Source organism: Macaca nemestrina, chromosome 1 (assembly GCF_043159975.1).
Source record: "Macaca nemestrina isolate mMacNem1 chromosome 1, mMacNem.hap1, whole genome shotgun sequence".
Lineage (NCBI taxonomy): Eukaryota > Metazoa > Chordata > Mammalia > Primates > Cercopithecidae > Macaca > Macaca nemestrina.
This window is the reverse complement of record NC_092125.1, coordinates 2803486-2817616: the sequence shown is the minus strand read 5'-3', so window position 1 is coordinate 2817616 and position 14131 is coordinate 2803486. Positions and strand designations below refer to the sequence as shown.

General features: G+C 38.9%; 1 protein-coding gene across 10 annotated transcripts in view; it reads right to left on the bottom strand.

Annotated features, from left to right (window-relative positions):
- The window catches only part of LOC105474705 (SET and MYND domain containing 3), an 813173-nt gene that overhangs the window by 647108 nt on the left and 151934 nt on the right, over positions 1-14131 (bottom strand). For all 10 annotated transcript variants that reach the window (XR_011607705.1, XM_071069323.1, XM_071069331.1 and 7 more), the window contains exon 2: positions 13231-13294. Coding sequence is in view for 9 of the 10 variants with exons in the window: in XM_071069323.1 (XP_070925424.1) it covers positions 13231-13294 (64 nt within the window). In the remaining variant the exon portion in view is untranslated. The remainder of the gene's footprint in view (positions 1-13230; positions 13295-14131) is intronic.

Sequence of the window (14131 nt, the reverse complement as noted above, 5' to 3'; positions counted from 1 at the left end):
GATTCCAAGATTTGTAAGGCAGTCTTCCAATGATAAAATTCTATGAGTCTGTAATATCCATTCCTAACAAACATCTGAATTATGTCAAAACAGGTTTGAAGCCTGCTCGAGTTAGGCTTACAATCATCGAAAATCTGCAACAGTATTTTCCTCAGATATTTGGTCATTAAAGATGAAGAAGCTGTCTTTAAAAATATTAAAAAAAAGAATTTTTTGAGCCCACTTATTCAACAGTTTCATATAACATTAACTAAACATCTTCTATGTGAAATATCACAATGATTTTTTTCCTACATATTCAGGACTCCCTCCATTCACAATCATCTACAGAGGTTTCCTATGGGCAAAACTTAGGATAGCTGAGCTGCCATGCAACTTGCAGGAAATAAAAGATACTCAACAGTTTTCCATTCACATCCAGTTTGCTTGATAGCAACTTGCAGGAAATAAAAGGTACTCAACAGTTTTCCATTGACATCCAGTTTTCTAGATAGCAAATAAATAATGCCTCCTTCTTTTCCTTGAAATGTAGTCCAATATTGAATTACAAATTGTCAGATGCAAGCAGATCTGAAAAGCTAGAATCTGGGAAAAGAAAAGCAGGTTGTCTCACAGCCACAGTTGACTGACAGGTATTGATGAAGATCTTGCAAAAAATCTCCTTAGAGCACACTAGAGATTAGTGATAGATATGAGACTTATCACTCTGAAAGTTTACTGAATGCTGTATCAAATGTAGAGCAAGAGCATCTTCTCACTAGTCTTAATCAAATTAGATAAACAGGGCCAAATATAAAGAAGGAATGTGGCATGAAAATGGTCTTAGGGCATAAGATTGACAAGAGGAAAAAAAAGAACAAGAATCAATGATTACTTCTTAGGCAAATGGGAATTACGGTCAATCATCATCTAGAGCAGGGTTCCGAAAATACATGGCCTACAGGTAAAATTCATTCTACATTCTTACATTTATGTAAAATTCAAATTCATGTACATTCTAATTCATGCTACGTTTTCAATAAAAACAGGGATATAGCCACACTCATTAGTTACATTCATTCATTTCATGCTACATCAGGGTTGAACACGTATGACAAAAATCATATGGCCACAAAGCCTAAAATATTTACTATATAGTTCTTTACAGACAAAGTTAGCCAATGCTTGATCTAATGAGGGATCATATGAAGATGAAATGACTTAATGGATAGTTTGGCTGGAGAGCAAAATAAATCATGCACTTCCACAGACTTCCAAACTTATTTGGAAAAAAATATCTATCCTAGATTAATCAAAATATCAACACCAGCTTCTAACTGAATACGGTAGGTGGCGCACATGTATTTTACTTCCACAGTACAAGTAATTATCAAATTTTTTACTCCCAAAGTGAACTGAAGCAGCCATCAATGGATGAGTGGCGGGGAGGGATGTGGTTAGCCTCATCTGAGAGTGAAAAAATGGTGGTAAGAGGACAGGCTGCAGAAGCAGGGTCAAAGAGGCTACCCATAGGGACAGTCCCATCTGAGAGGGAAGGTCAGCCTGACAAGCAGATTCTAAAAAGGATCTAGAATCAAAGACTGTATACTGGGAGAATGGAATTGAAAAACAGATAAGAAAGAGAAAATTAACCACAAGTCTGTATACCAAAGAGTCTCAAAACACCTCTTCTCCACTTTTGGCTTGATTGAGTAAGCAACGGAAGGTTAATGTACAGAATCTTGTTGAATTTGATGCTAAGATTATCTCTGATCCAGATTATTGCTATAGCCTCCTATTTGGTCTTCCTGCCCTGACTCTTACCCTTCTAGAATGGCTTCTTCAAACAATAGTCTAATTCTTTGAGTGGCTTAAAAATTGTGATCACTGTATTACAGAAAAAGAAATAAAATCAATGCACATTTAATGACTCTGTGGTGACCAATATGTTTCAAACTACTTACTTGAAATATAATTTACATTATTAAATTATATTTAGGTTGGTGCAAAAGTAATTACTTTTAATGGCAAAAACCATCATTATGTATAATAAAATGTATCCATTTTAACAGTATAGTTTGATAAGTTTTTGTTTTTTTGAGATGGGGTCTTGCTATCTTGTCCAGGCTGGTCTCTAACTCATGAGTTCAAACAATGGAACTTAGCCTCCCAAAGTGCTGGGATTACATGCACATGCCACTACACCCAGCTTTGATAAGTTATGACATATATATATCTCTCTCTCCATATAACCAACACCAAAATTAAGCTATAGATGTTAGTACTCCCCAAAAGTTCCCCTGTGCCCCTTACCTTCAAGTCCTCCATCCCAGGCAACTCAGTGGTTTCGTCTCTATAATTATAAGATTAGTTTTGTCTAGTCTAGAACACTATTACTTCTTTTCATCTGGCTTCATTCCCTCAACAGAATGTTTTGAGATTCACTAATGTTGTGGCATGCATCAGTAGTTTGTTGCTCTTAATGGAGAAGTAATAGTACAGTATGCATCTCTTTATTCATTTACCTGTGGATGAATATTTCACTTGTTTCCAGGTTTGGAACATTGAACAATTATGTACAAGCTGTTTTTGTAGACATAAGTTTTCATAACTCTTAGGTAAATAACTAGGAGTAGAACTGCTGGGTCACATGGTAATTACAAACCACTAAACTTTCCCAAAACGATGATAACGCTTTACATTCCCACCACCAGTGAACAAGAGTTCCAGTTGCTCCATCACCTTGCCAACACTTGACAAGGTCAGTCCTTTTAATTTTAGTCTTTCTAGTGGATGTGTAGTAACATCTCATTACGGTTTTAATTTTCATTTATCTGATGACCAGTGACAATGATTATCTTTTAATGTATATCTTCTTAAAGTGTCTCTTCAAATCTTTTACCTGTTTTACTGGGTTTTCTTACTACCAAATTATAAGTATTCTTTATACATTCTAGATACAACTTCTTGGTTGGAGGGAGAGAGAGAGAAGGAGGGAGAGAAAGAGAAAAGGAGGGAAAGAGGGGGAGAGAGATGTCTCAAATATTTTCTCCAAGTCTATAGTTTGTCTTTTCATTTTCTTAATGAAGTCAAGGAGCTGAAGGGTTTAATTTTTATGAAAATCAATTTATCAATTTTTCTTGGAGGCTTAGTGCTTTCTGTACTCTACATAGGAAATTTTATGTACCCCATATCCAAAGAGTTTCTCCTATGTTTTCTTGATTTTATAGTTTTAGCCGTTAAGTTTAACCTTATTAAACCTAAATCTTATTCAATCTAGTGAAGAATTGTTGTTACTTTTATCATTTATTTTCCATGTGCACATCAGCACAATTTTTTGAAAAGATCATCCTTTCATTATTGAATTATGTTGGCACCTTTGTTGAAAATCAACTGTGTGTAAGGCTATATTCTTTATATTTTTATTTCTGAATACAGGTTAAGTATCCCTTCTTCGAAATGCTTGGGACCAGAAGGGCTTCAGATTTTGGATTTCCTTGGATTTTGAAATGTTTGCATTATACTTACTGGCTGAACCATCCCAAACCTAAAAATCCAAAATCCAAAATACTCCCATGAGCATTTCCTTTGGGTGTCATGCTGGTGCTTAAAATATTTGGGATTTTGGAGCACTGCAGATTTTTTTATTTGGGATGCTCTACTTGTATTATGATGTGTTGACATTTTAAACACCTTTCTGACTACAGAGAAGACTGCTCCTGCTCCTCCCAGGGACAGCCAATTCTAAGAAATAACAAAGAGGGAGCCAAGGTGGGCGGATCATGAGGTCAGGAGATCCAGACCATCCTGGCTAACACGGTGAAACCCCATCTCTACTAAAAATACAAAAAATTAGCTGGGCGTGGTGGCGGCGCCTGTAGTCCCAGCTACTCAGGAGACTGAGGCAGGAGAATGGCGTGAACCCGGGAGGCGGAGCTTGCAGTGAGCCGAGATCACGCCACTGCACTCCAGCCCAGGCAACAGAGCCAGACTCCATCTCAAAAAAAAAAAAAAGAACGATAGAATAAGTCCTCTCGTCTTACATCTTGCCATCACACTACTAAAGGCCTATTTACAGTGGTTCCTTTTACATCATGTGTAGCTATAAAGAAAAAAGTATAAGACACACTGTATTAGTACATTCTCATGCTGCTATGAAAAAATACTCGAGACTGGGTAATTTATAAAGGAAAGACGTTTAATTGACTCACAGTTCCACAGGGCTGTGGAGGAAACTTATAATCGTAGTGGAATGGGAAGCAAACACATCCTTCTTCATATGGCAGCAGGAAGGAGAAGTGCCCAGCAAAGCAGGAAGCCCCTTACAAAACCATCCCATCTTGTAAGAACTCACTCACTATCAAGAGAACAGGATGGGGGATACGGTCCCCATGGTCCTGGTCCCCACCGGGACACATGGGGATTATGGGAACTACGATTCAAGAGGAGATCTGGGTGGGGACACACCCAAACTACGTCACATACTAAAGGGCAAAAAACATAGTTTGAAGAGACAGAGCAAGCATTAGTACCAGACTCAGATATGGCAAGGATGTTAGAATTACCAGACTAGGAATTTTTGAGAACTATAATTAATATGCAAAGGATTCCAATGGAAAAGGAGACAGCATGCAGGAACAGACAGGAGATACAGGCATAGAAACAGAAATTCTAAGAACCAAGAAGAACTGCTAAATCAAAAACACCAACAGAAATAGAGAATGCCTCTGGTGTCTTATTGGTACACTGGACAGAGCTGGAGAGAAAAATCTCTGAGCTGAAACTATCTCAATACAGTAACCACCAACATTAAGAAGCAAAGAGAAAAAAGACTTTATAAAAAAACAGAACATCCGAGAACTGGAATGATTTTACAAAAAGGTACAAGATAGGTGTAATCGGTATGTCAGAAGAAGAATAAAGAGAGAATGGAACAGAAGAAATACGTGAAGTAACAATGACTGAGAAGTTCTCCCAGATTAACGCCAGGCACCAAACCACAGATCCAGGAAACTCACAGAAGACCAAGCAGGATAAAAGTCCAAAAATCTATACCAAGGCATGTCATTTTCAAACTACAGAAAATCAAAGGTTTTTTAAAACACTGAGAAGCCAGATTTTTATAGCTAAAGATAAGTATATGTCTGTTTTAGATATTCATAGATACTGAAATGGTTTCAGTAACATGTCATTTTCTAAAAATATCAAAATACTTGAAAGGTGTGTGCTATGGTTTGAAGGTCTGTACCCTCCAAAACTCATGTTGAAATTTAACTACCATTATATCAGTGTTAAGAGATGGGACCATTAAGAGGTGATTTGGCCATGAAGGCTCTGTCCTCATGGGCAGGATTAATTCCATTATTTGATGCCTTCTTGTCTCTTGGCCCTTCCACCTTGTGATGCCTTCCACCATGTGTTGTCACAGCAAGAAGGCCCTCGCCATATGTAGCCATCTTAATATAGAACTTCTAAGCCTCCAGAAATGTGAGTCAACAAATTTCTGCTCTTCACTTATACGCTGACGGTAGGAATGTAAATTAGTTCAGCCACTGTGGAGATAGTCTGGAGACTTCCCAAAGAACTGAGACTTGAACTACCATGTGACCCAGCAATTCCATTACTGGGTATATACCCAAAGGAAGATAAGTCATTCTACCAGAAAGACACGTGTACCTGTATGTCTATCCCTGCACTGTTCACAATAGCAAAGACAAGGAATCAATCTAGGTGCCCATGATTAGTGGACTGAATAAAGAAATGTAATATATATATACCATGGAATACTATGAAGCCATAAAAAAGAATAAAATCATGTCCTTGGGCCGGGCACAGTGGCTCATGCCTGTAATCCCAGCACTTTGGGAGGCTGAGGCAGGTGGACTGCCTGAGGTCAGGAGTTCAAGACCAACCTGGCCAACATGGTGAAACCCTGTATCTACTAAAAATACAAAAATTAGCCAGACATGGTGGCAGGCGCCTTAATCCCAGCTACTCAGGAGGCTGAGGCACGAGAATTACTTGAGCATGGGAGGCAGAGGTTGTAGTGAGCCTAGATCGCACCACTGCACTCCAGCCTGGGTGCCAGAGTGAGACTCTGTCTCAGGAAAAAAAAAAAAAAAAAATTATGTCTTTTGCAACAACATGGATGCAGCTGGAGGCCATTATCCTAAGCAAAGTAGCACAGAAACAGAAAATCAAATACAGTATGTTCTCACTTATAAGTGGGAGCTAAAACTGGGTATACAAGTATATAAATACGAGAACAATATACATTGGAGAATATAAGGAAGGGGAAGGAGGGGGTGGTGCAAGGGTTGAAAAACTACCTTCTGAGTACTATGCTCACTTCTTGGGTGACAGGTTCAACATACTCCAAACCTCAGCATCACACAGTAGACCTCTGTAGAAAACCCACACATACACCCCCAGAATCTAAAATAAATGTTGAAAACAAATTAAATAAATTTGAAGAAATAAAAAGAAATTTGTGTTCTTTATAAATTACCCACTTTCAGTTATTCTGTTATAGCAGCACAAAACAGACTAAAATAAACACCTTACATATAGTGGAACAAAGAATCACAGCCAACTTCTCAGAAGCCAGGTACAAGAGAGTGGAATGAAATAAAGTACTGAGAGGAAAAAAAAACCTACTAATCTGGAATTCTGTACCCTGTGAAATTACCCGTCAAAGGTGAAGAAAAAATAAAGACTTTTTCAGGAAAACAAAAATTGAGGAAATGTATTGCCAGTAGACCTGCCCACATGAAATGTTAAAAGAAATTCTGTAGAGAGAAGGAAATGATAAAGGTTAGAAACTGAGATCTACATAAAGAATGAAAATCAAAGAAGGAATAGATGAAGGTAAAATAAAAACTTTCATTTTTCTTATTCTTAATTGATCTAACAGATAATAGTTTGTTCAAAAGACTACTAATAGTATCAATATATTTAATTATGTATGTTTATGTATAAGCTAAATAAATGACATAAGAGAGGGAGCAGGGGCCGGGCGCAGTGGCTCAGGCCTGTAATCCCAGCACTTTGGGAGGCCGAGGCAGGTGGACTGCCTGAGCTTAGGAGTTCAAGACCAGCCGGGGCAACATAGCGAAATCCCATCTCCACACAAAATACGAAAAGTAGCCAGGCACGGTGGTGCATGCCTGTAGGCCCAGCTATTTGAGGGGTGCTGAGGAAGGAGGATGACTTGAGCTGAGGAAGTCGACGCTGCAGTGAGGGGCGTTCAGGCCACTGCACTCCAGCCTGGGTGACAGAGCGAGATCTCATTTCTAAAACACTTTTCTTTTTAAAGAGAGGGAGCAGGAATTAAAAGTATTTTGTTATTCTAAGTTACTTACTCTACCTGTAAAGCAGCAGTGTTGAGAGTAAACTTGGGTTCGTTTTAAACGTATACTGTAAACTCTGGGACAGTCATTAAAAAAGGAACTTAGGTTCATTTTAAATGTATATTGCAAACTCTGGGGCAATCACTAAAAAAGGAGATTATATATATCATATATACATCTGATATGCTAATGAAGAGAAATGAAATCATACAAAATGCTCAATTAAAACCACAAAAGGCAGAAAAATAGTGGAAGACAACAATGGGAACAAAGAACAAGGGCAACAAATAGAAAACTGATATGATAAACATTAACCCAACTATATCAATAATCACTCTGAATGTCAATGATCTAAATGCATCAATTAAAAGACAGGGATGGTCACAGTGGATCAAGACACAAAACCCAACCATAAGTCATCCACAAGAAACCCATTTTACATATAAATAGATTAAATAAACACGGATAGAGAAAGATATACCGTGCTAACACTAATTAAACGAAAAGCAGAAAGAGCTACATTAATTCTAGATTTCAGGTTAAATGTCACCTCTACAGGAAACCCTTCTGTATCCACCTACACACAGGTGAGTCTGTGCTCAGCCCAACCACAGTCAATCATATAATCATGGGCATCTGTCACTGTCTCTCTACTCCATAACAGAAGCTTTACCAAAGTCAGGATCTTATTTACTGGCTCACTGCCTATTACTTATCATACCAACCCCCAGGACTTAGAGCATAATAATCACTCTAACTCCTGTGTAGAAACTAAATTAGAAGTGGGAAAGAATCGTAGTAACCATGAAGCTAACCCAGAAAAGAGACCATGGTAACAGGTAGCACTAGAGAAGGAGACCATGGTAACAGGTAGCACTAGAGAAGGAGACCATGGTAACAGGTAGCACTAGAGAAGGAGACCATGGTAACAGGTAGCACTAGAGGAGGAGACCATGGTAACAGGTAGCACTAGAGAAGGAGACCATGGTAACAGGTAGCACTAGAGAAGGAGACCATGGTAACAGGTAGCACTAGAGAAGGAGACCATGGTAACAGGTAGCACTAGAGAAGGAGACCATGGTAACAGGTAGCACTAGAGAAGGAGACCATGGTAACAGGTAGCACTAGAGAAGGAGACCATGGTAACAGGTAGCACTAGAGAAGGAGACCATGGTAACAGGTAGCACTAGAGAAGGAGACCATGGTAACAGGTAGCACTAGAGAAGGAGACCATGGTAACAGGTAGCACTAGAGAAGGAGACCATGGTAACAGGTAGTACTAGAGAAGCTGGCGAGAAGGGAACCACTTCAGATCTTTAGGTAGTGAGATAGTAAAATCAGCACAACATGATGATTAAACGGATGTGTGGCCAGGAAAGGATGAGAATCGGAGATGACACCTGGCAACTCAGACTGCTGGGTGGCTGGTGAAACTGTTCACTGAGGCTGGAAAACATGAAGGGAAGGGGGTCTAGGGGAAGATAATGTACTCAGACTTAGACATGTTACCCCAGAGACACCTGTGCAACAGCCAAGTGGAAATCAGGAGAAAGGAGGCTGGAGACGGAGTCCTGAGAAGGAATAATATACAGATGCCCCTTGAAGTAATGGGAGTAGATAAGATCACGCAGCAGGCAAAGGTAAAGGGAGAAAAGAAAAACTTCCGGCTCCAGACACCTGTGGAGGTCAAACACTGAAATACGACCAAATCGACCAAATCGTTTTAAACTTTATGTAGCATTTCCTTTGTGTTTACAGGTAGATACAAAGCTGACTTATCTACAGTACATTCCATGCAAAGCCTATCAGTTTGAGGCCGAGCACAGAACATTTATGAAGTAAACAAAGCTTGACTTCCTTCCTTATCATGGCCTTGGGTATGGCAGTCTAGAAACCAACTTATTAAATCACTCTGCTAAGTGCTTACTAATGCGGGATTAATTTTCTACCCATCAAATAGGAATCAAATCAGTCTACAACTAAGCGTAAAATGTAAACCCAAAAATACGATTCACATTTTTAAAGAGGTCTGTAATTATCCATATAAAATAGAGCTTGTATCTGCTAAAACAGTGCTTTTGAAAAGTATATAAATTACCACTTCATGTAGTGCCTAACTGCTTATTTTGCTCAGCAATTAATTCATTCAACTAGAAATGTATATATTATAAATCAAATTAAATCCTGAAAAGGTAAAATAATACTTGGTGAATTACTTGAAATTGACTTACTTGCTATCACCATTGCTGCCATTTTTTGTTTGGAAAATGCTTTTTTATAAGAAAATTTAGCCTGCTCCTCCTCTCCGATCTTGGAATCATGTGTGATGTTCTGTTTATGCCAATAGAGAAAAAAGACTGGACCTCCTTCTATTAAATTATATGATAGACACCTCATAACAAGGTAGAGACAGGAATATAAAGCCACTGATGACAAAAACATTTTGACCAGTAACAGAAACAGTACTGTACACAGGAGTAAATACATATGTCGATGTGTACACTATATATGATGCACAGACCAATAGTTTGGTATATATCCTCCATCCATAAAATAGACACATTTGGATTATCTCTGAAAAACAGAAGTAGAAGTGCGGGAAGGAAGCTGGAGAAAGACTTTTATGTTTTACTCTGTATGAGTCTATACGATGTTTTTATAGGAAAACATATCCTTGTATTGCTTATGTTTGAAAATGAAATGTGCACCGGATGTGGTGGGCTCATGCCTCTAATCCCAGCACTTTGGGAGGCCAAGGCTGGTAGATTGCCTGAGCTCAGGAGCTCGAGACCAGCCTGGTCAACATGGTGAAATCCCATCTCTACTAAAATACAAAAAAATTAGCTGGGCGTGGTGGCACACGCCTGTAGTCCCAGCTACTTGGGGAGGCTGAAGCACCAGAATTGCTTGAACCTGGGAGGTGGAGGTTGCAGGGAGTTGAGACGGCGCCACTGCACTCCAGCCTGGGCAAGAGTAAGACTCCGTCTCAAAAAAAAAAAAAAAAAAGAAAAACGAAAAAGAAAAAGAAAAAAGAAAGAAATGTGAATACCAATAGCACTGACACCATCCTGTGGGCACAAGGCACATGTTACACCCTGCAGTACCCCAATAGCCTCTCTCAGACAACTTGATGGCATGGTCCCACACATCAAATGCTAAGCTAGTGAACCAAAATCACGTCCCCCTGGGGAATACATATTATGGATTTTATACTACAGATTTACATCCTCTGTATCAATTTCCACTCCAAGTGCTTTTGCGTTCTGTTCATTACTGTTCACAGTTCAGTCTGTCATTTAATTTTGCGCAGCTTTGTGGGTATCCACAATAATTACAATGTTTAATGCTGTATTTTAAGGTTGGGATAAACACAGCAGTTTAAATGCATATGTTCTGTCCAATCTTTAACTCCCCCTCCACACACATACAAATACATACTCTAGCTGTTATTATATATATCCTTCATCTTACTAGCTGTTTTCCTGTTACCTTCCACAGTATATCTGACAGTGACATTATTATTGATGCTCCAGTAAACAGCTAATATATGTAGTAAAAACACATGCACTACAATACATCAAAATGACATACCCACCCACCAAACTCCTGCTACTCATTCTAATCAGATAATGGCTTTTCTCCTCCTTGAGTGTACTACAAAAGGATGAAGTGGCACTAGAGGAAAAATACTCATAAAACAGGGGAAAAAAATGTTTAATTAAGTAAACTGTTTATTAAATGTTTTATTAATAAACTGTTTAGGTCATTGAGATTAGAAAGCAAGTTTGCCTAGATTTGTGTGAAATAATAGGATAATTTGTCGCTTCTCTATGTACTCTGTTTAATCTGAAGTTCCTAGAAACAAATAGCTGAGCTTCACATGAATAAAACAACCAGAACATCACCATAAAACAACTTTTCTGGAACAAACACTGTATAAAAAGCAGTATTAATGTTTCACTTTTTGCTTTTAGTTACTTCTTGTTGGTAACAATCTTACATAAATCAGGGATCTTTCTAGCTTCGACAAAACTTTTGTATAAAAAATTAGGTGGAAATAATACAGTCATTTTGAAATTTCTTATCCTATTTTAATTAGAAAGTATTATACTGGCTGGGCATGGTGGCCGGCACCTGTAATCCCAGCACTGTGGGAGGCCAAAGCAGGAGGATCACTAGAGCTCAGGAGTTTAACATCAGCCTGGGCAAATAGTGAGATCTCGTCCCCATTAAAAAACATTTTTTAATTAGCTGGCCATGGTGGCATGTACCTGTAGTCCCAGTTGCTCAGGAGACAGAGGCAGGGAGATCGCTTGAACCCAGGATTTCAAGACTGCAGTGAACTTGATAACACCACTGCACTCCAGTCCAAGAGACAAAGCAAGACTGTCTCCAAAAAAAAAAAAACCCAAAAGCCAAGAAACAAAAGAATAATACAAATATAATGGAAAACTAGACCTAATCATAATGTTGGAGCAAGAACAGAATTTAGGTTTAAAAGAGCAGTTAAAAGTCTGAATACCTGAGTTTCATTTCTGAAACTTCAGAGCCTACTAGTTATAGAATATTTGGCAAGTTGGCTGCCTCTTTGTCCTCATTTTCCTTATTAATAAAATGAGCATAATAATAGTACCTAATTCTCACAAGAGTCTTGGAAAACCAAATGGAATAATACAGTGCCTGGCACACAGTAGATGCCTAATAAATATTAACTGTTATTGTCAGTACAGATTCAGAAACTGAGGCCCACACAGTTTGTATTTTCCCTGAGATAATTTAACCAGCAAATGCCAGAATTAGCATGAGAACCTGGAACCCCTGATATTTTTGTACATTTGATTTCTTTTCCATTAAGACCACTTTTTGTGTAGTCTCAAGAAATTATTTTCAAAGGAGAAAATGAGAGAGAAGAAAATCCCTGAGACAAGCATGGCCTCAATTTAAAAGAAGGAAAGAAGAAATTCTGGAGGTGTGCATATACAAAACACAAGAAACAAAAAGGATGAGTGGAGGGTGGCAGGGAGGAGGCAAGTGACACAGACATAAAACCTCTAATTAGACTTTTTAATAAGATGTAACTCATTAGGACATAATTACATTTCTTATTAAATGATTAATCATAAGGTTAGAAGAAAAGGTCATGTTGAATGTTAATTATACATCCTTTCAAGAATTTCAAAGATGTTAACAACAGTACTCGTGAATTAACTCAAACTCTTGGCAGGAAATTTGGCATTATCTTTAAAAATTCAAAAGGCATATCCTTTCAACAATTGATACAATAAGAAGAATTTATCCTACTGTTAATTTGGGGAAGTGTGCAAAAATGTGCAAGACAGGATGTGAAGTGCATTACTGGCAATACCAAATATTATAAAAGTTCTAAGTATTCATCAGCAAAGAAATTGTTATTATGGTCAATTCATACAATGAAACATATGGGATACAAAATGTTCCTCAAAGTAGATTGATAAATGAAAAAAAAAAAAATCAAAGTACACAAGAATACGTGTACTTTATATATACAAACGTATATTTGTTTTTTTAAACATAGGATATAGATATACAAACATGTCTGCACAAGCAAATGCTACAAAGACATATGAGAAACTTAACAGTGGAAATGAGAATTGAAGTCAGGGGGCAATAAGATGGGGAGGAATAGACATTCACTTTCACATAGTAAACATATACACACACACCCAATTTTTCATCATATATATTTAATATTAGTTTTAACATTTTAATATCCCTGGCGACCTGTGTGACTCAGCAGGTGAATACCAAGTAAAAGTAAGTTAAAGGCTGTAAAGAAGTAGACATAGGCAACAGGTATAGTGAAGGACAAATTTAAGAGTAAATAATTTGAAAGCCTCACTTATATATGGCTGAAAAGTCTTACCTGACACTTAGCACTACAGTATTTGGCCACGCGGCACTGAGAGCATCGCATCAGCTTTTCCTTCCTGTGGGGAAAAAAAAAATTCTGCGTTAAGAAATGAGTGGGAAACATACTACCTAGTTGAAGAAAGAAAACATAAGCCAACATACGGACACCAGTATGTTCTGTTTACTCCACTATGTTCAATCCCTTAAGATTTGGATTTTCACACTAATGAGCCAGCCTCCTCTTGAACCTTCCATGTGAGACACTGACAGAAAACTAAGTCCTTTGGTCTCACAGAAGATGGCAGGGAAGAGGCAGGACTAGCTTGCGGCTCCCGATCACAGACTGAGCAGCGTGTGGGGACTCACACTGTGAATTTCTGATCCAAGAACCACCACAGCAACATACCAGGTAAACTAAGAGAATCCACAGACCCTTTGACGGAACTGTATCGCCACCGCAGGCTCCCTGAGACTCTGAAAAGATGTGAGCCGCTTGCTTGCTCAGCAAGGAGGCTGGTGGTCTGGGGCAAGTTCCCAGTCACAGTCACCAGCTGCCTGGAAACAGACTCCGTGCTGCTGTGGGGACACGGTGGGAGTGAGACCAGCCTTCAGGACTGCGGGCTGCATGGGAGCGGGATGAGGCCTGTGACTGCTGGCTTTCCCCCACTTTCCTGGCGGCCTGTGTGACCCAGCAGAAGCAGCCATAATCCCCCAGGGAACATAACTCCGTTAGACTGAAAACCACATCGCCGTCCCAACAGCAGCCGCAGCAATCCCCGCCCAGGGAGAATCTGAGCTCAGACACCCTATCCCTGCCCCCGGTGGTCTTTCTCTACCAGCCCTGGCTGCCAAAGACAAAGGCCATGATCTCTTGGGAGCTCTATGGCCCTGCCCACCACCTAAGAAACCTGAAT